Genomic DNA, 23,154 nt, shown 5'->3' with positions numbered 1-23,154 from the left:
TTTTTTCTGAAGAGTAATATATAGTTTGTTTTATATAAAATTTCTAATTTTCTCTCACTTTGACTTAATTTTTATAATTATATTTTTCTGGGCTTCCCTGGTGGCGCAGTGCTTGAGAGTCCGCCTGCCGATGCAGGGGACACAGGTTCGTGCCCTGGTCTGGGAAGATCCCACATGCCGCGGAGCGGCTAGGCCCGTGAGCCGTGGCCGCTGAGCCTGCGCGTCCGGAGCCTGTGCTCTGCAACGGGAGAGGCCACAGCAGTGAGAGGCCCGCGTACCACAAAATAAATAAATAAAATAAATATTAAAATATTTTTTCTGAAGAGTAATGTATAGTTTGTTTTATATAAAATTTCTAATTTTCTTACACTTTGACTTAATTTTTATAATTGTATTTTTCTAATTAGTATGAGATATTGTCAAATCTGACAAAAATACTTGTAATCTTGAAATGCAAAATTCATGTCTTTTAGAGGTTTATTATATTCCTGTCTCACTGCTGTGTTTTATGTCCATTAGGGCACACTGACAACCATTTTGCCCATACGCTATTTATTGACTTTGTTTGCGTAGTCAGACAGACAGTATTGTATTTAATATGCTAAAGTTGACTATTGTCAGCAGTGAGTATGTATAGTCCTCTTTCCAGCTTTTGAATTTATTCTGCCATTGAAGTTGTAGCAGTTGATAGACCAGTTGGAAAAATGAAACATGAGGATCTTAACCTTTAGCTGTAGTTGGGTTGCTGACAGTCATTAAGGGAACCATCTCTGGTTCCCTCTTACAATGTGTGTTTTGAGTATTTGAGTCTTTCAAATAAGTCCTTGAGGGCTGTCATTTTCTCTGCTCTCTGTGCAGGAAGAAGAGAGTGAAGAGGAGCCCAAACTGAAGTATGAAAGGCTCTCCAATGGGGTAACTGAAATCCTTCAGAAGGATGCCGCCAGCTGCATGACAGTCCACGACAAGGTAAGGTGGCCCATGTAGAGGATTCTGCTGTGAGTTGTTTCCGTGGTAAGTTTGTTGATACTTTGGAGTCTGGGTGCTTTGCATGGTGGTTTTTTTTTTTTTTTTTTTTTTAACAGTAATCATTCTTCCTCTCTCCTTTCTCGCCAACAAAAAACCAAAACAACAAGCAGAGATATTATATAAATGCATTTGTACACACACACACCACCCGCTGCAAGGGTATATCAAGTAGGATTCAGACGATAATGGATGTGAAAGGTTTGTAGCAAGTGGTTCTCAGAAACCCTAGCACTTAATTCCTCAGCTCTTAAGTAGCAGAGTAGGAAAGTGTTAAGATGAGAAGTATTGTGGAGCTCATTGCTTTCGTGAAAGTAGAAGAGATTCCATTGGAGGCCTTAGGAATCAGCAGCAAGGCCCCAGATGATTACTTATCTATTATATGAATGAATGAATAGATTCCACATCTGGGTTTTCGCTATAACAAAGCCCCCCCCACCAACTTTCTGAATCCAGGCTAAGTACTATACAGGATGCTTAGCCCATTCTTAGACCAAAACAATCTGGGTCATAATTGGAGTATCAGAGGCCAGGGAGTTTCACCCATTGCTCTGTCTTCCCTGTCAGCCCTGTGAGTGAGCCTTGGTACCTCCACAAAAGGCAGACCCCCAGCTCTGATCCATCTCCTGGCTTTATCCCTTTGTTACCAGCAGTATTGTCCCATCCTCCTCCTTACCTCCACCCAGTTCCCCTTTACTACCAATTTCATTCCACTGTAAACAGATTCCTGCACTTGCTCAGCACGGCAGTAGTATATGTGCTGTCTGTTTGGTTTTTCCAGAAACCCCCTCCTTCGGCCCCGTTTCATCTCTCTACCCTTAAGGCCACACTCTAGAGGGTGTCCGTCGCTGGGACTTGAGGATCTTTTGGGCAATGCTCTCTTATCCTTTGTTCGTTGAAGCTATTGTGTTCATCTTCCCACTAACCCTGTTTTGTGACTTTGTGGAGCCCTGATCTCTAATCCATTCTTTCTCTTTCTTTCTGTCAAGTGGTCAACTATCCTAAGTTAACTTTACCAGCAGATTCAATTCTCTAATGGCCCTGACCCTCATATGCCCCCCGTCTACACTCAGCTCCGAGTCAGTGCTCAGATGACCAAAGCTGCCCGCCACGTGCTGGTACACGTTGCGTGCCGAGGTGCACATGCCACTGAAAGGGCTGATATTTATTTGTCCTTCATCAGTTCCTCCAGTCCCCAACCCGCCTCTTCAGTCACAATCCCTTCACTCTCAGACGATGATGTCATTTCTATTTAATTAAGGAAATGGTAACTACCAAGCATGATCAGCCTCAATTCCTGACCCCTTCCCCAGCTCATCTGAATCCACGTCCATCCTCCCCCACAGGAGCTGTTCTTCCCCCTGCTCAAGGACCTTTTTGTCCACTTCTTTACTTCCCCTCCCCTCATTTCCTCCCTTCTCTCCTAGCGATCAGGCTATGTCATGGAGCAGACATAACTCCAGCCCCACGTGACTACTGATCTAATTTCTGATTCTGTGAATGAACCTTTTTTGCATGTTTCATATACATGGAATCATACATTGCTTGGTCTCTTGTGTCTGGCTTCTTACAGTTACTATCATGTTTTTGAGGTTCACTTGTGATGGAGCACGTATCAACACTTCATTCCTACTTATTGCTGGATAATATTCCACTGTATGGACAGAACACACTTTGTCCATTCACCAATTTGTGGAAATTTCGATGTTTTTGACACTGTGGATCTCACCTTTCTTAAAACTTCCTTATCATGACACCATTTTCTTATCACTTTCTTGATCATTTCTGTTATTCCCTTCTGGTTTTCTTTCAGTTTCTTTCACTTCTACTTTTCCCTTACACATTAGTTTTCCCAAGATTTGGTCCATTGGCCACATGTCTTCTAAATGTGTACTTTTCTTTTTTTTAAAAAATAAATTTATTTATTTGACCGTGTTGGGTCTTCGTTGCTGCACGCGGGCTTTCTCTAGTTGTGGCGAGTGGGGGCTACTCTTCGTTGCGGTGCGTGGGCTTCTCATTGTGGTGGCTTCTCCTGTTGCCGAGCACGGGCTCTAGGCAAGCGGGCTTCAGTAGTTGTGGCTTGCGGGATCTAGAGCGCAGACTCAGTAGTTGTGGCGTACGGGCTTAGCTGCTCCACGGCATGTGGGATCTTCCTGGACCAGGACTCGAACTCGTGTCCCCTGCATTGGCAGGCGGATTCTTAACCACTGCGCCACCAGGGAAGACCAAGTGTGTACTCTTCTTGATATTTAAATTTCTTGATTTCTGTGGCCACCTCCACCCTGACCCTTCCAAGAATAGCGTGCTTATTAATCCAGGTGCCTCCTACACAGCTCTACCTTTGGTTCTGTTTTTACCTGAGACTCACCATGTCCATAATGAGCTCATCTTCTTTTCCCTTCCTTCCCTTGCCTCTGTAGTTTTTGGGTTCTCTGCCCCATTTGGTGGCATCACCTAAGCCAAAGCTGACTCCTTCTCTCCTTCCGCCCAGTCATTCCCTAAGTCCTGGTGGTTCTCTCACCACCCCGGCCCTAGCCAAGGCCCTCATCTTCTCCTGGCTGTACTTGTGTGCCTCTCGTTTTTCTACCGAGATCTGATTTTCATCATCCAGTAAATAAAAGTCTGAGCTCCTTCATGTGGTGTTTAAGGTCCTCTGAGATCTTGCCTCCTTGTGTGATTGGCCCCATATCTGACCACTTTCTGCCACAAGTGCGATGGTCTGGCAGCAACTCCTGACTCTTCTTACTCACAACATCTCTTCTGCCTGGATTCTACCCCCATGTCACCTGCTTGAGTCTACTCCCATGCTGAGTCAAAGATCTTTTAGTACAGGCATTCATCATTTCTCCCTGGAACTAAGGAACACACCGTGAACCAATCTATTTTCTTTCAGATTTGATTTCATCCTAGTCCATTTTTAACACTTCTTTCTACTGAAATAATCTTCCAGGAATTCAGATCTGATCATGTACTCCCCCTCCCTAGAATTCTGTATTGGCTTCCTGGTGTCTTCATGATTTGGACACATTCCCCCACCCACCCACCCACCCCAAACACACACTCACTTTGTTACCTTTCATCTCTCCATAAATATTCCCCGGTGGCGCAGTGGTTAAGAATCCGCCTGCCAATGCAGGGGACACAGGTTCGAGCCCTAGTTCGGGAAGATCCCACACGCTGCGGAGCAACTAAGCCCGTGCACCACAGCTACTGAGCCTGCGCTCTAGAGCCTGCGAGCCACAACTACTGAAGCCCGCATGCCTAGAGCCCGTGCTCCTCAACAAGAGAAGCCACTGCAGTGAGAAGCCTGCGAGCCGCAACCACGAGTAGCCCCCGCTCGCTGCAACTAGAGAAAGCCTGCACGCAGCAACAAAGACCCAACACAGCCAAAATTAAATAAATAAATAAATAAATAAATAAATAAATAAATAAAACCCTTCAATGGCTCTCATTACACGCAAGATGAAGTCTGAAAAGTTTAAAAAAAAAAAAAATTCAGAAGTCTCCTGTTAACCAACCTTGCCAATCTCATTGCCTGTCTCCTGCCCTGGATGCTTCCACCATATAAAACTATTTGTGATTTTTTTGCCTTTGTCCTGCTTTTTATGTGACTACATGCCTTTGTGCAAGTTGTATCCACGCTGTCTAAAATGGTCTTTACCACAAGCCTGCCCCATCTGCCTCAGTGTCTGCTGTCTAACACTCCTTCAAAGTTGACCCTTGAACAACATGGATTAGAACTGCACGGGGTCCACGTATACATGGAATTTTTTCAGTAGTAAATACTACACGGTCCCTGGTTGGTTGAATCTGTGGCTGTAGAACCACTGATCTGGAGGAACCGTGGATCTCGAGGGCCAGCTATAAGTTACATGTACATTTGCAACTGCAGGAAGGGTGGGTGCCCCTAACCACCCCCCAGATTGGTCAAAGGCCAACTATCTACTATTAAAAAAAATCTGTGTCTAAGTGGACCCTCCCAGTTCAAACCTGTGTTGTTCAAGAGTCAATTGTACTTACTTTTAAAGCATACTCGAAAAATTTAATCTTAATCAGTTTTTTATTTCTGTCTCCATCATTTTACCATCATCCTTTTAAGTCACACGTGCTTATTGTCTAAGCATATCATAGGTGCTTTGTGTGTGTGTGTGTGTGTGTGTGTGTGTTGAATAAACCACCAAATTGATGAAAAGGAGAACAAAGTTTGCCTCCCCAGAGGTCAAACTTTATTAACACCATACTTAATCCAACTTGGCCAAGGAGCCTGACGGTGGGAACTGCAGTCAGACTAAGTTTGAGAACATGCACTCTTGATCTGAGGCTCATGTTTCTATCTACCAGGCTTCTGATCCAGTTGAGAGTATTTTAGCTCTTAATTCTGGCCCTAGCTCTGCCACTCATTGACTGTCTCCAGGGAAGTCACATCAACTCCCAGAACTTATTTCCTTATGTGTAATTGAAGGCAGTCCATGCTCTAACGCTTTGAATGCTGTAAAGTGCTAGGTGAAACATAGATAATTACTGTACAGCTGAACACATTTGAAATGTGCTACTTCTTGTTTCTTTCGTGGTGTCCAAAAGACTGCTTATTGCTTCTTCTACCTGTTTACTTACAAAAAGTCCAACTGTTCAAAGGAAAAGCAGTTATGCTAGTGGATGGTTCAGAAGGATTCAATGCCCAAATGATAGTTTATCAAATTGAGTCAAGTTTCTGTATTTAAACAGGAAAGGGACTCATTAAATTATGTTTATTCTTTGCCCATGCTGGATTTTAAGTGCTCTCAGGTTAAAAGAAAAAAAATTCAATAGTTACAAAAGCACAGAGCTTTTCATGTCTGGAAGGAGGGTCATATTTAAAGGATTTATATTTATGTTTGTGATTTGTGGCCAATTCTGCATTTTTTTTCTTATATTTTAAGTAGTCGAAAGCAACTTAAAAACTTTCATTTCATTAGCAAATGAAAGTATGACTCATTAATAGTTTTGGTAGTTAAATTTTTAAGAACTATACGATTGCCTTATCAAACTTGATTGTTTTTTGTTTTTTTTTCTTTTTTATAAATTTATTTATTTATAGTAGTGGCACATGGGCTTAGTTGCTCCGCAGCATGTGGGATCTTCCTGGACCAGGGATCGAACCTGTGTCCCTTGCATTAGCAGGCAGATTCTTAACCACTGCGCCACCAGGGGAGTCCCAAACTTGATTGTTTTAAGAGCACATAAAGTTATTTCTAAAATGGAGCAACAATAATTTATCTAATCCAAATGATGAAATGTTTTCCTAAAGAAAAGGTAGCTTGTCATAAAAACCACTGCATTTTTTTTCAAAGATGTTCTAAAGTAATTATAGTTTTAGGTTGAAATCATACAATCAAAATAATTATTTTATGTTTCCTTTCTGTCTTAAGTATTAAATGAATTAAACTAGTAATTTTGAAAAGAAAAAAGGAAAGAATTAATATTTGGGGTAAAGTACTCTGTATAGAACCTTTAAAACTTTGATAAACTATAATTGGAAGTTCAAGAATGGCCTTCACAGAGATATCAGAGAATGACCCAGTATTAAAGCATTGGCCCTCTTGGTTTTCTTTCTTTCTTTCTTTTTTTTCTTTTTTTGTTTTTTGACTTTTGGCCGCGCCATGCAGCATGTGAGATCTTAGTTTCCAGACCGGGGATCGAACTTGTGCCCCCTTCATTGGCAGTGTGGAGCCTTAACCACTGGACCGCCGGGAAAGTACCCCCCCCCCTTCGTTTTCTAACAAAGTAAATACAGTGTTTATGAGGAGAGTCAATACTGTCGAGTACTTGGGTGTAGTGAGCTTTTAAAACCCATTCATTCTTTTACCATAGGTGGCCTCAGAATGGAGTATTGTTTGTAGCTAGTATTATGTGGTATTTTTCTATTCAGATATTTTCAGAGTGTCACTGTGGAGAAGAAATTACACCTCTCTGAGTCCTCTATTTCTAATTAGAATGTTCTTTTGCTTTGGAGGAAGCAGCCCTGTTTGGTTTAAATATTCAGACTCATTCCCCTCCCCCCCAAAAATTACCTCTTCCCCTGCCCTTTCCAGGGCCCCGACATCCTGTTTTCAGCAGCCTTGTTGTCTGCCCTGGATGAGTAATCGGCCTGGCACCTTGTGCATTCAGGCAGCCCTGTGCAGTGGAATCGTCATACCTAGTTATGTCTGCACACCTGATGTTTTATTAACCAGTATTGATTTTTTTACCCGGCGGACTTTTTTTTCTTCCTGAAAAAAAGGCAACCTTGCAGGAGTGAAAGGCATTGCAGGGACTGAATTTCTAATGAACCCCCTTCTTTTCTTTTTTGTGATGCCTCTTTAATGTAGCTTTATATTTTAAGCGCCTGATCTGAAATTTCATTTTCAGTAATTCCATTCTGAGAAATCCTTTTAAATCTTGACTTTCTGTAAGGTTAATTTTTTCAAGATTGTGCTGCTTGACTGAAAAGCTTAGTGTAGTGCCTATAAATTTAAGCATTTCGTTCTAGGTTGCGATGAAGCATGTTCACATGCAACAAAATACAGAGAATTTGGAACTCTTTGAGTACTGCTTAGAGAGATAGAAGGGAAGATAAATCTCATGTCCTATTTCAGGTAGTCCTAAAGTTTCTTCTCATTTCCTTAGGGTTAGTTCAAAGAATTAAAGAAACAGTGGGAGTTATGAACAGTTTATGTCATAAAATGAATACAAAGCTCTACAGTTATTTTTGTGACAGAAAAGGATTTTTTTTCTTTTTTGCATTCAAAAATAACATTGACACTTAATATCACACATTTACTTTTAGAGAGGCGTTCTCATGATGACAGTATAAGTACATCTGAGCTTTTGCATCTCAGTGTGGCATGGATTTTCCTTCCTAAATAAGATTACTTTGTTGTTTGTGTGTGTGTGTGTGTATGTGTATGTTGAACTTAAATGATAGCACAGATTTACGCAGTTGCCATAAATTAAGGGGAGTTTACAAATCATTCCCTTCAGACGCTGAGTTCAACCGTGGGTTGGTCGTACGTTCACAGCTGAATTTTAATTTGCTGCCTCAGTCCATCAGGGCATTGTGTACAGGCCGCATGCACACCATTAGTTGTCAGTAGATGAGGGTCCTCGTGAGTCCTTCTGACAGCCAGCTTGCATGATCCCAAGAAAGAAGGCCCTGTTCTGTGATTTCCTCCAAGCTGGAAACAAGCCTTCTCAAAGGAATGTGCGTCTTCCGAGGCATCGCAGATCACTTACACATTAAGTATCTTGACTTTGCATATGGTTTTATTACTAATTATGTATGAATGGTCCATTAAGAAACTGACCCCTGGGGCTGCCCTGGTGGCACAATGGTTGAGAATCTGCCTGATAATGCAGGGGACACGGGTTCGAGCCCTGGTCTGGGAGGATCCCACATGCCGCAGAGCAACTAGGCCCGTGTGCCACAACTACTGCTACTGCGTGTCTGGAGCCCGTGCTCCGCAACAAGAGAGGCCACGGTAGTGAGAGGCCCGCGCACCGCGATGAAGAGTGGCCCCCGCTTGCCGCAACTAGAGAAAGCCCTCGCACAGAAACGAAGACCCAACACAGCAAAAATAAATTAATTAATAAACTCCTACCCCCAACATCTTCTTTTTAAAAAAAGCATATGCCATTAAAAAAAAAAAGAAACTGATCCCTGTACCCCTCTGTTCTTCTTACAGTTCTTGGCGCTGGGCACACATTATGGCAAGGTTTATTTACTGGATGTCCAGGGGAACATCACTCAGAAGTTTGATATAGTAAGTATCCAGTATAAAATAACGTGCGAGCTAAATTTCATGCTGAAAGCCGTGCTTTGAAATATTTGTTTTAGCCATTTGTTTTTAGAGCCTAAAGAAAGGATCTTTATCGATGATATCGGAGTGCTAAGAGTTCAACTCTGAACTTTGTAATCTGTGCTAAAAAGTTTTAAAGGTGAACTTACAAAGAAAGAGGTCTGTATTTATACATAATGTATTTTCACTGGGTATCTGCTATATAAACTCCTTTTAAAAATTTATTTTTATGAATCTGTTTAATTGCAGTTCTTTAGTTAATTATAGTCATCCATTTGGCTTTAAATGAAGCATTTAAAATACTCCTATGTGTATTTGTTTTAAACTGTAACTGTAGAATGTCTAGATGAATTGTTAATCAAAAAAAAAGATTGCTTTTATTGGTGATTAATGGTGCTAATTTACATACTCCGGGGGTTTGTGGAATCCTTAAAGTGTGAACCCCCTCATTTGATGACTAATGTCGATTGTAAGTACATGCCCCATAATCTTCTCCAGATGCCAAATGTAAATTGAAAATTGATTGATCACCTTGCTGTTTCGGTTTATCTCTTCTAAATATATAAAGCTAATATTTTATGTGAATGTTCTGCGAGTTGGACTCTTAGGGGATTATATTGACTAAAAGAGAAGAGCCAGGCTTTTTATTTCTTTAATTGTGATTTGGAATCACCAAGGATGAAGGAAGTGTTGAATCTGAAGCTTGATTTTGGTGTTTAAGATGGGCTGAGAAAGTATCAAGTGTCCGTGGTTGTGTGAATGTGAACCTTTGGGATGAAAAAGGTGGTCATTTTGGGGAACATATTCCTTTTTTTGAAGAAAGCGTCAGCACTTGTTGAAAGATCCATCATAAGGTATTGGTGTAGTTTACAAAGGACACCACAGTTTCTAAAGCTGAGACGTTATATATTAAAGGTACCAGGTTGCTTTGTTTTGCTTAAAAGAAACGGAACCACAGATGATGACAGTATCCTTGGAATCTTTGGAATAGTCCTGGAAGGGAATTGTGTGCTCTAACCACTGATCCATCAGGCAAATGGTAGGTTCTTGTTTGGCTTCGGCATCCCTTTCAGACAAGAGGATACTTTTGAACCTCTGTCTTCTCCCTCCTGGACACTGGCCACCCATTTTGATGATTTAATAAACATTTGGCCTTCCCATTACCATGCATTAAAATGTGAGCTGGGGGCTTCCCTGGTGGTGCAGTGGTTGAGAGTCCGCCTGCCGATGCAGGGGACACGGGTTCGTGCCCCGGTCCAGGAAGATCCCACATGCCGCGGAGCTGCTGGGCCCGTGAGCCATGGCCGCTGAGCCTGCGCGTCCGGAGCCTGTGCTCCGCAACGGGAGAGGCCACAACAGTGAGAGGCCTGCGTACCGAAAAAAAAAAAAAAAAAAAAAAAAATGTGAGCTGGTGCTAGGCAGAGCTCTTTTTTATGGTGTCACCCATATCGCCTCACCTTGAAAAAAGAGCTTTGCCTGGATGGCCTCTTAAATTTATGGCTCCAGTTTAATGATTCTGTTCAACTCTGCTTCTCAGTAAGTCTTTTTAATATTATATAGAAATTACTCGATTGCTGAGGTTCACAGGACAAACACTGCTGGTTCCATGGCCAAAAGAGAAACCAGGAGAAATACTGTACGAGTTGACTTGTGTCTTTCGTTACCCATTCATTCATGCGGTCTTTGTGTCTATTCAGTATAAGCCTTCAGCTTTATCTTTTCTGATGTCAGTTTTATGTCAGGTATATCCTGCGTCCTTTTCCAGGTAATTCCTGGTTCTTTCTTTTCAGTCCTGCCTTTATGACATCTTTGAAAATTAAGTTCTTTATAGCTTTGCACTTATTTTGGGGCAGGAGAGGAAGATGGTTTGGGGCTCTGTTTGTTCGTTTACCTCTCAAAAGAATTTAATAGTCTGTTGTGGAGAAGTTTTTCATGAGGCCTTGGGTCTTCATGACCATTACCTTAGGAGGTATATGACTTTCAGGTGACAGATTTCAGAATGTCATTGTCTTTTGAAAGGAGCCTTAATCTTCAGCTTCTCATCTCAGATGAGTTTTTTCCTTTATTTTTTTAATTTTCCTGTTTCTGGTGATGTGGCTGCTTTTGGGGGCTCCGTATCAGTGCTCTTAAAAAAGGGTTTTTTCAATTCTAAAGACACTTATGGCTTGAATTTGCAGCTTTTCTTTGGACGTAATGATTGCCACATTCAATCAAAAACTGTTTTCTTCATTAGAAATGCAGTGAGGGTGAAACAAGTATTAAAAAAAAAACTAATGAATTAACACCTCTGACTTTAGTCTTTACTTCCAGGTGAAACTAATTTAAATGAATTAAAACTAGATAACATAATAATACCTTATACTTGCATAACATTTAAAAAAATTTTTCTCAAGAAATGTCTCCTCAACCCATTCACTGCATTTATAGCTTTTGAATGCAGTAGTAATGTCACGAAGCAGTAGTTCAAAATTCTCACCTATCAATAGGGTTTTGTTTGGCAGAGGGTGGAGACATAGAGGAATCTTTATACCAGATGATTCTGCTATTTGTGTTGGAATGGAATCATTACATTAAAAGCTGTATAATTTTAAATGTGTATGATACAAAAGAAGAAATAACTAAACAAATCATTCTGCATGTTGAAGAAAGTGGTTTGTTTTTCCATTAATATTTCAGGAGGAATACTGTTTAGCACACTCTACAAAAGCTAAGCATATGCCTTCCTAATGACCCAGCAGTTCAAAGTATATATCAAGAAAATGGAATACATTGCATATGTCCCCAAAAAATATATGTGTAGAAGAGTGTTAATAGTAGCTTGATTTGTAATAACTCCAAACTAGAAACAACCCAAATGTTCATCAGTAGTAGAATGGATAAGCAAGTGATGGTATATTCTTAGCAATTAAAAAGAACAAACTATTGCTACCTGCAACAAACATGGATGAATTTCACTGTCTTAATGTTCATCCAAAGAAGCCAGACACAAATATGTACATGTTGTATGATTCCTTTTATATGATGGTTAAGAGAAGGCAAAATCGTACTACGCTGGTAGAGGTCAGATAATGATTTGATCTGGGAGAGAGCACAGGAAGAATCTTCTGAAGTGTTGATAATAGTCCCTATCTTGGTGGTTCCCCAGGAATATACATATGTAAAAATCACTGAGCTGCACATTTGAGATTTGTGCACTTTATTCTATACGAGTTATACCTCAATAACATGCACACGCACGTACAGAAATACCTATATACGTGTATGTCTCTTTGACCTTGAGCAGTGTTCAAATTATCCTTTGTTGAAGCAACCCTTTACTCTACTTACTTCTAAATCCCAGAACATTTCCTAGGTTGGTATCTTGTTCAGAGATCTTGATATAAATGAATCATGCCGCTAAGATTATTCTTACAGCTGTATATTCTTCTATAATTACATAAAAAGTTTGATAGAGAGGATTCTGTGCTACCCAACCATCCATGACTGTTCTTTTGTGGATCAAAAGCAAAAACCACTAGGGTGATGATTTATTTTGCATGTTGATATTCAGATTTCAGTCCATCTGAAAGGATATTCAGAATATATGTTAATTAACATGCTTTAGCCACAAGTGTGTTTTTTAAAGATTTTTTTTCCCTAGGTGTAACTTTATGTTAATTCAGATTTAATTGATAAAGTTCAATTTTACTGAAATCACAGAATAAAATTAAAATAGGTCTAGCTTCTCAGGTAAAGGAGCTCAAGTTGCTAAGAAAATTGCCTTCTTGAATATAGATCAAGCCATATTCTCCTGAATAATGGGTGTCTCAATTGCTTACACAGTATGTAACATATGACTTCAAAATCCTTAGAGGATCTCAAATTCCTTTTAAATTCCCACATGGCATCTATGCCCATATGATGTCATTAATCATAGTAGTTACTTTCTCTTTAATAGCCTCCACTTTCCTTAAGCGCATTAATTTATGGCTTACTAATTAAGAGTACTTATTGTACTTTGAAGCAATGAGCAAATTATTTTGGAGCATTATTCCATATGTTTTAAATCTTTATTCTATTAAGTGCACTAGAGGGAGAGCAAAGAAGTCCACTGACCAAATAAATCTCTGCTCTTTACCTTTATGTGTTTTCTTTCTTTGCTAGAAATAGGAAATGAAAAGGTTTGGGTGTCATCATGCCATGGCAGAAGACATTAGGTAAATACTTACAAAATGGATCGTTCCAAAAAAGAAAGGAATAGGAAAACAAAATAGAACAGGGGCTTATTAGGCATTTTATATTAAGATAAATATGGAATTAAAAAAAATTAATCTCTTAAAGAAGAGGTGGTTTCAGGATTCTCCTTGAACTCCAGATAGTAGCGTCTTTTGCTATGTCTATTTTTTTTTAATTTGGCTGTGCCGCATGGCTTGCAGGATCTTAGCTCCCACTGGACCGCCAGGGAATTCCCATCTTTTGCTATTTCTATTGCTGTTTTTGATTTGGGATTAGACTAACACACTCTTTTCCTTACTGCTGATCCTTGGTACTTCTTATGGTCGTATGGTATTAAAAACCCAGATTTCTGTGAAAACTAGCTCACGCTACAGTATTTTAACACCCTCTTAAGAGTTCTTTTTATTTCTGCTTATCTTCCCCACTCATCAGTTCAATTCCTGTGTCTTTAAGAACCCTGGACAGCTCCTCACAACGTCCCAGATCAAGTCCTAATCTGTGGCTAAGACCCTTGTATGGCTGAAACCTACGTTTCCAGTCTTAGTTTTAGTTTCTTCCCTCTCCAGTCATTCTGATCCACTCACCGTCTTCTGGTTATTGACTTGGACATGCTTGTTCCAGCCTTTTAATCACACATTCCAAGGATGCCCTTCTTCCATTAAGTCCCGTTCTTTCTGCGGTGTGCTTGTACTGAAGTGACCTCTCCTTTGAACTCCTGAATTATTGCTATTTTCACTTGCAGTGTTAATCTGTCATAGTGTCAGTTCCAGCTTCATGTTCATATTCAAGGTTTTGGAGGGCAGGGGCCATGTCTCCTACTATACCGCTCCCCTCTTTCTCTCCCTCTCTCTTGTCTCTGTGGCTGTTTGGTACCCAGTGAGCGTATCAGCTGATAATATCTTCTTGAAACATACTCATGGAACTGGTTCTTTTTCTGTCATTACTTAACCTCTCAGGAGGGCATCTGGGAGTCAGATCTCTGCTCTCCTGTGTATTATTCAACCCTCACACCCCACTGGATTTATAATTAAAAATGTTTGTATTGAGATCAGAACCTTAACTCTTACTTGTGGAAAGTAAGCCTTTTATTCAGTGATACTTGGCAAGTTTCTAAGATATACTCAGACTTTTCCTAGTTCCTATGGAGAATTAATAAAGTCAAGAGAATGCAGAAGCTGAGGAGACTTTGGAGGTCATTCTGATACAAAAGGTGCCGAGTCAGGAAACTGGAGGGAAACTGAGCTTGAGCTGCTTTGGTTCTCTATTCCCTGCCCGCTTACTGTTCCACTCGCCTCTTCCAGTTCATTCCAGGCCTTCCTCACGTATCTAGACGTTTCCCTCACCTAAGGTTGAAAAAGATGTTTTTGTGACTGGATCCTGCCTGGGAGTGACCATGGTTTCATTTCTCTCCCTGGGCTTTGGGACTCGGCCATCTTTTGGATTGCATTCCCGGCCTTTTGTGTGCTCTCTTTGTCTTAGAGGAATTTATCTCTAATATAAATCAGCTCCTCTTTTCTCTTTCCTTGGTATTGATATATAAATGTTGATTATAGGATCACCCATCTTTATTTTTATGTTTCAGCAAAAGAAAAGCTTACCTTCTCTCTCTTGGCCCGTGTCATCCTGAAAACTGAGGGTTCCTTTAAGCTTCTCAGATTGCATCTTTAATATTCACGAATACCTCTTATCCTTCCCATGGTTTAAGCATCTCCTTCTCCCTGGCACCTCCACTTCTGGAAAATACAGTACTTCTGTCGAGGTTATTTGCATCTGTGTCGAGGTCATTCCATCCAGAGAATGTGTGTTTCCTGAGGGCGGTTTCTCTCATTTCTCTCTGCATCCTTAGTGCTCAACGTAAAAGCTGATGAATAGCGAGAAGTTGATGGAACTTGGCTGAACCAATAGTTCTAATCTGTAAAGTTCCATGTGTCTGGACTACCTTCCAGATAATCAGGGTTTTACACCTTCCTTTCCTCCATCAGGATAACTGTGTGTACATTATGGGGAATCATGTGGAATCATCATGTATTATTCTTCGAGAGTAAATACAGATCCCAGGCATTCATTATTACCCTGAAGAGCCCAACTCTTTGGGGCTCATTCATAATGTAGCCAGAATAGTGTGGGGTGACTATTCATTAAAAGAACCCTTGGAGCAGACCTAAAAATGTAAGCTATCTATCTGTGAACAAAGAAACCCTGCTCTACTATTGGTCGCAGGGTACTTGTTTATCGACCTGAAGCACATCCCATCCGTATGTGCAATTCCAGGTGTGGCATCATTACTTGGGAAGCAGGGCATGTATCTTTTGATATTATCCAAGTGGTACATTGTTGGTTCAAATGTGGCAGTGTCTGTACTATCTGTCTAAGACTGACTGACAGGTCTCAGCTTCTTATGTGTTTAAAGAATCTGTTTTCTATATTTGGACTCAGTATCTTGAGTGATAAGTATGTCCAATGAGGTGAGAATTACTTAAATGGAAATCAAACTTCTGAGAAATGATGCCAAGGAAAGTCCTGTTTCCCATTTTCTGCATTTTTTTTCATAAAGAGTCTCCAGTGTGTGGATTAAGTGTTTATCGGTAGGTTGATAACTTTGGTAGCATCTCTGTGCAGAGGTGAGTAAGGAAACAGGTTCAGCTTTGAGAATGCTTCTCTCATTGAAAATAAAGTGTCGTGCTTACAGAATGTTGTCATATCTGATCTTTAAGTGGTAACTGCATTTGGGCAAATATCTCTTAAATAGCTAAAATTTTAAATATTTCTTCACCAAATTACCCTGGTGTTCTACCCATTTCATAGTCAGGGTTGAAATAATTGTAACTTTTTGGAACTTGACTCTGAGCTGGGTAGTAGACTGGAGCCTAATTGTCAGAAAGCCCGTGGACTCTATTCTGTGGTAAAGGAGAGCCTCATGCTGGGGCTTCTTTGGGGATCAAGCGCTTATGACAAAGTCAGAACAGTAATAGAATCGTCAACAGTGTAGAGACTCGGAGGAGGAGTGATGAAGTTTGCAAGCGGGAGAAAGTGAAATTTGAGGTGAATCTTGAAGGATGAATGAGCATTTTTCGACTGTTGGAGTGGGTTTGGGCCAGGTGATGGATGGTTCCTGTGAAATAGGGAATCACAAAGGGCAGGGAACTTTGATCACAGACTTTACATCTACACATACATTTTGTTTTTCCTCCAGTAGCTCAAGAATAAGGGGGTGGAGAGGAAAGAATGGATGGGGATGTGCAATGAGAGAGACTTAGGCAGCAGGTTTGGCAGAAGGACTGAAGGAAAAAGAAAAGTAGTGTTTTCCTGAGGACTGACTTTAGAGTTTGGACTGTTTAGGGAAGCAAGTGAAATGAGAACAGTGATGGGAAATCAGGTGTCATGGACTTGAAGGCAGGGACTTTATATATGGCTGTAAGTGTCTGTATACAGTTTAATAACAAATCATTTATACCTTGAGTTTTGTTTTGTTAGTAATAGACTTCCAAAGACTAAAAGGTCTCGGGAAACCCTTACAGAGCATGTTTCAAAATAAGGGTGTATTACTTCTTCCTTAAACAAGCTCTACTTTTCTATCTGAATTGTTTTGTTTTGTTTTTTAATTGGAGTATAGTTGATTTACAATGTCGTGTTAGTTTCAAGTGTACAGGAAAGTGATTCAGTTATACATATATATACATTATTTTTCATATTCTTTTCCATTATGGTTTATCACAGGACATTGAATATAGTTCCCTGTGCTATACAGTAGGACCATGTTGGTTATCTGTTTTTTGGGTTTTTTTTTTTGGCTGCGTTGGGTCTTCGTTGCTGTGCACGGGCTTTCTCTAGTTGTGGCGAGTGGGGGCTACTCTTTGTTGTGGTGCAAAGAGTTGTTGTGGTTCTTCTACCTGAAGCAGTTGCTGTAGGTTGTTTGATAGGATACTCTGGCGAGGCCTGAGTTGGAAGTGGGAATTAGGGGAGGGGACTGAACCCCATTCTCATCATGTAGAATACGTTTCTTCATGGAAAAAAGCAGGTCTATAATTGCCTGGAGCTGTCCAGGAGCCAACTTTTCAGTGCCCTGTACACCTAATGAACGATGCTAAATTGGGGAGTGATACAGGGATGAACATCCTCGGGTGGGCTGGGGAATCTTGTGACTGAGTATTTCCTTTGAACAAATCCCTTGAGGTGAAATCACTAGGGCAGACACTATGAACATTTTTAAGGTTCACTGCATATTCCTGTATTCCACCGTGCTTAGGTTATACTAAATTATATTCCCACCAGCACTGGATGAGAATATGTCAGTATATCTCGTCACCTGCATAGGCTGTCATCATTCAAAAAATCTTTGCCACTTAGATTTCTAGATTTCTAAAAAATGGGAATTTATTGATCTAGTGTATATTTTTTTTGTTACTAATGAGACTGTGTACTCTTTTGAGAATTGCTGGTTCCTATACTTTGTCAGTATGTATGTAAAGGTCTAAATTGATTTGTAATTAAAAAGTTCATTGTTGACAAGCAAAAATAACAACATTGATCTGGGCAACTCATGCGATGGCTCAAAATCAGAAGTCACCAGCAAGTCAAATTTAATACTTGCAAGTAAATCTTTCTACTATTAAATAAAACGCTGCTTTACTTTTAGGACAACATCCATTTTAAATTAATGCTTGAAATCTGAACTGTATTGTTTTTGTTTGGTCCCCTGTTTTGATTCTTTAAGTTCTAAAAAAGCTTGTAATCATAAAGTTTAGCAAGTTTTAACAATGAATATATTTTTGTTAAAATATTAGTTATAGAATGAACTCATACAGATCAATAAGGAAAACGCAGACAACCCAGGAAGAAATTGGGCAAACAGTATGGACAGGAAGTTCTCAGATGGAGAACACCAAACGTCTCCAATAACCACATAAAAAGATGCTCACTTTCTCTAGCAGTGACAGAGTAATCAGGGAAATGTGAAGTAAACCAACAATGAGATACGATTTCACACCCATCAGTTGGACAAACATTTAAAAGTCTGATCAGTACCAGGGCCAGGGAGTTAGGTGCTCTCTTCCTTGAGGGCTTGTAGAGTCCAGACACATCTCCTTGTTGGAAGAGTAACAGAAGTCTTCTAGTCTATGGTTTATCTTTTAATTTCTCATTTATGATATTTTCAGTTGTTCAGAGGTTTTTTTAACATCTGTATTGCGTTTTAATCTAAATGCAATAATATATATCAGTCTTCTCATTACAGTATTTTTTGTCTTCTGAGGGAAAATTTTTCTGGTCCCCCCAAAGTTGTAAAGATATCCTTCCACACTTTCTTCCCATGATTTTAAAGTTTTGCTTTTTACATTTAAGTCTACATTCTTTTTTTTAAATGATGTTCTATTTATTTAGGCTGCGTTGGGTCTTCATTGCTGCGTGCAGGCTTTCCCTAGTTGCGGCAAGTGGGGGCTACTCTTCGTTGCGGTGTGCAGGCTTCTCATTGCAGTGGCTTCTCTTGTTGTGGAGCACAGGCTCAAGGCGCATGGGTTTCAGTAGTTGTGGCATGTGGGCTCAGTACTTGTGGCTCGCGAGCTCTAGAGCGCAGGCTCAGTAGTTGCGGCGCATGGGCTTAGTTGCTCCGCGGCACGTGGGATCTTCCCGGCCCAGGGCTCAAATCTGTGTCCCATGCATTGGCAGGTGGATTCTTAACCACTGCACCACCAGGGAAGTCCGTAAGTCTTCATTCTTAAGAAAAATCATCCTAACTGTACCACGAGGAGAAAGATTTATTCCTTGATTTCAAGATGGAGTCTGAAGTTCCTGCTTTGCCCAGAAAAGAAAGGACACGCAATTTATAACCCCCGAGCCTACTGATGTCCCATGTTCTTTTCTTGGCCCTGCTTCAGACCTTGACTTGGTTGCATTACTGGCAGTCCAGCTACTCCAGAATGGATGTGGAAAGAGCAGTGCTGATGGGGTGATCAGAGATGGAGGCTGATGGCCAGCAGAAGGGTGGTGGCCAGGTTCTGGAGGGGGCAGGATGTGGTCCTCGGGTGGGGGTTGGACACTGTGGTGCTGTGGCTGCGAGTCAAGTTCAGGGTCAGACTCCTAGCTTTCAGCCCTTGCCCCACCTTCATTAGCTTGGGTGGGTTCTTTAACCTCTCTTTCACTTTCTTTATAAAATGTAGAGCATAGTCACACCCCTGATTTATGTGACTATTTTAAGAATTATTTGTGAAATAATTTATCATCAAGTATTTAGTGCAAGGCTCAGCCACTGATAACCACCGTGAGGAATGGGGTCAAGTCCACAGTCTGACGGCAGACATTTACGACGCTTCCCGAAGGAGAGCTGTTATTTTTGAATTCATTTATGTGGTTGGCTTTCATACCGTTCGCTGTGTACAGGACAGGCAGACATACAAGGGAGGGAGGGAGGAAGGAAAAAGGAGAAAGAAGGGAAGAAGAGAGAACCTTCTGTGACACGCCTCTTCTTCCCACTGATTTGCTACCTGCTGCATCAGATCCTTTGTTTATTTGGCGAGCGGGCACCTTTTATCATAGGGCTCAGGTAGGCTTACTTCTTTGCCGTCTGAAGAACATGTTTTCTTATGTGACTGGGTTCTGCACATGGATCCCAGCGCTGACGCAGTGAGTTGACTTCAGGAGTTTCTTTTCAGTGTAGAGGCACTGCAACTTGGTTTGCAAGATGCTTCTTTTGAGAACCGTTGAGAGCTGGCAGTCTACTTGGGAGGTGACTTGATGGTGAACTGATAAAGCAGTGATTTTACACCAGAGAGCATTATAACAACAATTCCTGTGGTAAAAGTAGAGCTGAATTTGTGAAGTTTTAAGTGGTCTTTCTTCATCTTATGTCTGAAAAGGAACTGAGGCATTTTCTGTTTGGTTAATAACTTAGTCTCACTTAGTCTCAGTCATTTAAACTATTTGTACTGCCCCCCCCCTTTTTTTTTTTGTGGTACGCGGGCCTCTCTCCGTTGTGGCCTCTCCCGTTGTGGAGCTCAGGCTCAGCGGCCATGGCTCACGGGCCCAGCCGCTCCACGGCATGTGGGATCTTCCCGGACCGGGGCACAAACTCGTGTCCCCTGCATCGGCAGGCGGACTCTCAACCACTGCACCACCAGGGAAGCCCTGTATTGCTCTTTTGAGATAAGTGATTTTTTTTTTCCTCCAACCTGTGGAAACACAAAGCCTTTCCTTTCTCAGAGGTTGGTTTTAGATAAAGAGAATTCATTAACATCCCTGCTGCTATTATTAAGTCATAAATGAAAGTGAGAAGTGAGAACATTTGTACCCCTAACAGACTTTTCCTTCATTATTGATGGTATCGTTAACTTGATATTGAGGAATTAAGTAGGGATATCTGGTGAGATGTTCAGATAACTTTGTAGCCATCATGGGTTTGCATTGTGTTCAGCTTTCTTGAGCTGCTTTTGTTAATGAAGTTTGTCCTCAAAGGTGGGCCAGCAGTGGCATAGCAGATCCTTAGGACTTGGACAGTCTAAGGGGTAGCCCTCTAAAACTTAATTTTAAAGAACAGTAATATGCTTATTATTCCTTTTCTAGTTATATGGTCTCAGGGATGACGACCCCATTTCTCTTGCCTTAACTCTTATAGGAAAAATGTATTATAGGCTCTGGGGCAGTGTTCTCTGGGGAAAAAAGGAGTTTTGTTTTCTGGAATTGTAGTGTTGAACCCCGTAGGCTGGGAATCTCAGGGACATGGCCAACTACAGAGGACACCTGATTCACCAGCTTTCAGTCAAACGTATTTGGGTGTTAAAACATCAGTGTTTATTTCTAAGCTCAATTATTATTTGAAATAATTTAGCAAGTTGGGCTGTGTGACGTGTGAAAACCTCTGTGTTGTGACTTACTGTAGGGACGAAAGGGCTGGCCCTGTGCCTTCTCTGCTGGGTCACGGCTCTCTGTGCTGACGCCACTAAACTGCTCCCAGCAAGGTCCTGCCTTTTCATTAGACCATGTATCCCTCATAAGTCCTTGTTTCTTTATCAGTGGGGTCTAGTGGGCCAGACCAGGTTAAGCCTCTTTTTAAATCTAAATACTCTCATCGACAAAAAGCTAATCTTCGCCTACCTGCAAAGACTTGGCTTTTCCAGGCCCCTGATGGATAGGATCCCTTCAGAAGGCCCCATCTCTTCTCCTCCTCTCTGTTTACTTCTGTCTCTGTGACATTTATCCTCCATCATCTGCCTTCATTATTACCCGTTTATCCCCTAGATGCTGCTTGCGGCTCATGCTTTTGCTGGTTCCTTATATCGCCACCACCCTTGCTCAAGTCTTTATTGAGTCTCACTTGGGTTATTGCAGTGAAACGCCACTGATCTGCCGTAGACACCTCACGTCTCCCCTAATCTCTCCTTCACACAGCGGCCCAAGTCATCTTCCCAGAGGAGTGCTGGGATTTTGTTACTCCCCTTCCTGAAAATACTCCTTGTGCCTCCTTGATGCCAATGGAATAAAACAGAGCTCTCTCTGCAGCCCTCAGGGCTTCTGCTGTCTGGGCTACAGTCTCCTCCCACATTGTGGCCTGCCCTGTATCCTGCTTTGTCCTCTGGCTCTAGCTGGAATGTGCTCTCCTGTCTTTTGTCTGTGGAAATGCTGTGTCCCTCTCTCTCTCTGATACCTTCCCGATGACCGCACACAGAAGAGTACGTCCTTCGTGTTCATTCAGTGTTTGCTTCTTTTTTTAAAAATCTTTATTTTATATTGGAGCATAGTTGATAAACAATGTTATGTTAGTTTCAGGTGTACAGCAAAGTGATTCAGTTATACCTATACATGTATCTCTTCTTTTTCAAATTCTTTTCCCAGGATATCGAGCACAGTTCCCTGTGCTATATAGTAGGTCCTTGTTGGTCATGTTTTAAATCTAGCAGTGTGTACATGTCACAGTGATGGCTTCTTATTCCTTTAGCCACCATTCTGTAAGGATGTGCAAGGGGTATAAAGAAAAATAAAACACAGCCCCTGTTCTCAGGTTGGATCAGTTGGGGAACTAGTCACATAAACAACGATCTGTAATATAACATATTAAATTGTAAAATAGAGTAAAAAAAGTGTAAAATTGTACACTTCTGTATACAAAGTGCTGCAGTCAGACTGTGTACACACCTTGAAGGCAGGCCTTGTTTATTTTTGTTTAATCCTCTCTGTATTTTGTAGGGGTTTTGATGATATCAGTTAGTCTTTTGTGAAATGCATTTATTAGTGAATTGTCCTTCTGCATTTTTCCCTTGTAATAACATGACTTTGCATTTCTCTGGTAACTCAGCTCTCCTTTTATTTTTTGGCCATGTTGCATGGCTTGCGGGATCTCAGTTCCCCAACCAGGGATTGAACCTGGGCCATGGCGGTGAAATCCCAGATTCCTAACCACTAGGCCACCAGGGAACTCCCTCTGCTTTCCTTTTTCTATCACTCCTCCCTCTGTATCTTTGTTGGGTACATGTATAAACAAGGAAACTTTTGACTCAGGTCAAGAACAAATCATTTTTATCACACTTCACACATTATGTTTCACCATTTGAAAGCTGTCAGTTGTGTTTCTTTTCAGGTCATTTATATATGGAACAAATGTTAATCCCTTTAATAATGGTTTTCCGGTAAAACAGATTGTTTTTACAATGGCGTCACAACGTAGCACAGTGTCTGGTACCAATACCAGAAAGAGAATCTCTGCTGACTCCTTCTGCTGTCACTCAGGGTGATTTACCTAGAAGGTTCTGCTAACGTTTTTCTCCCTCACCTGCCAAATGTAGTGTTGTAGATAACCAGCCAGGGCATCGCAGGGAGACTTCTCCAGGGTGTCCACTCTGAACTGTTAAGCACGTGAGCATGGCAGGCTCTGGGGGGAATGACCTCTGACCCTGACTGGCTACTCATCCGTCTCACTGCAGAGGACCACTGTGGCTTTGTCGCATCCCTGGAAGGTCACTGTCTTTTTTTATATATTTATTTATTTATTTATTTTTGGCTGCGTTGGGTCTTCATTGCTGTGCACGGGCTTTCTCTAGTTGCGGCGAGCGGGGGCTACTCTTCGTTATGGTGCGCGGGCTTCTCACTGCGGTGGCTTCTCTTGTTGTGGAGCACG

General features: G+C 41.2%; 1 protein-coding gene across 3 annotated transcripts in view; it reads left to right on the top strand.

The window, feature by feature from the left end:
• The window catches only part of VPS41 (VPS41 subunit of HOPS complex), a 187,343-nt gene that overhangs the window by 38,945 nt on the left and 125,244 nt on the right, over positions 1-23,154 (top strand). For all 3 annotated transcript variants that reach the window (XR_003436563.1, XM_027123964.1, XM_027123963.1), the window contains 2 exons: positions 859-966; positions 8,724-8,801. Coding sequence is in view for 2 of the 3 variants with exons in the window: in XM_027123964.1 (XP_026979765.1) it covers positions 859-966; positions 8,724-8,801 (186 nt within the window). In the remaining variant the exon portion in view is untranslated. The remainder of the gene's footprint in view (positions 1-858; positions 967-8,723; positions 8,802-23,154) is intronic.

The sequence above is a fragment of the Aethalodelphis obliquidens genome, unplaced genomic scaffold, assembly GCF_003676395.1.
Source record: "Aethalodelphis obliquidens isolate GAN/ISIS:26980383/991018 unplaced genomic scaffold, ASM367639v1 scaffold27, whole genome shotgun sequence".
In the NCBI taxonomy this organism is placed as follows: Eukaryota; Metazoa; Chordata; class Mammalia; order Artiodactyla; family Delphinidae; genus Aethalodelphis; species Aethalodelphis obliquidens.
This window is presented reverse-complemented; position numbering and strand designations above follow the sequence as displayed.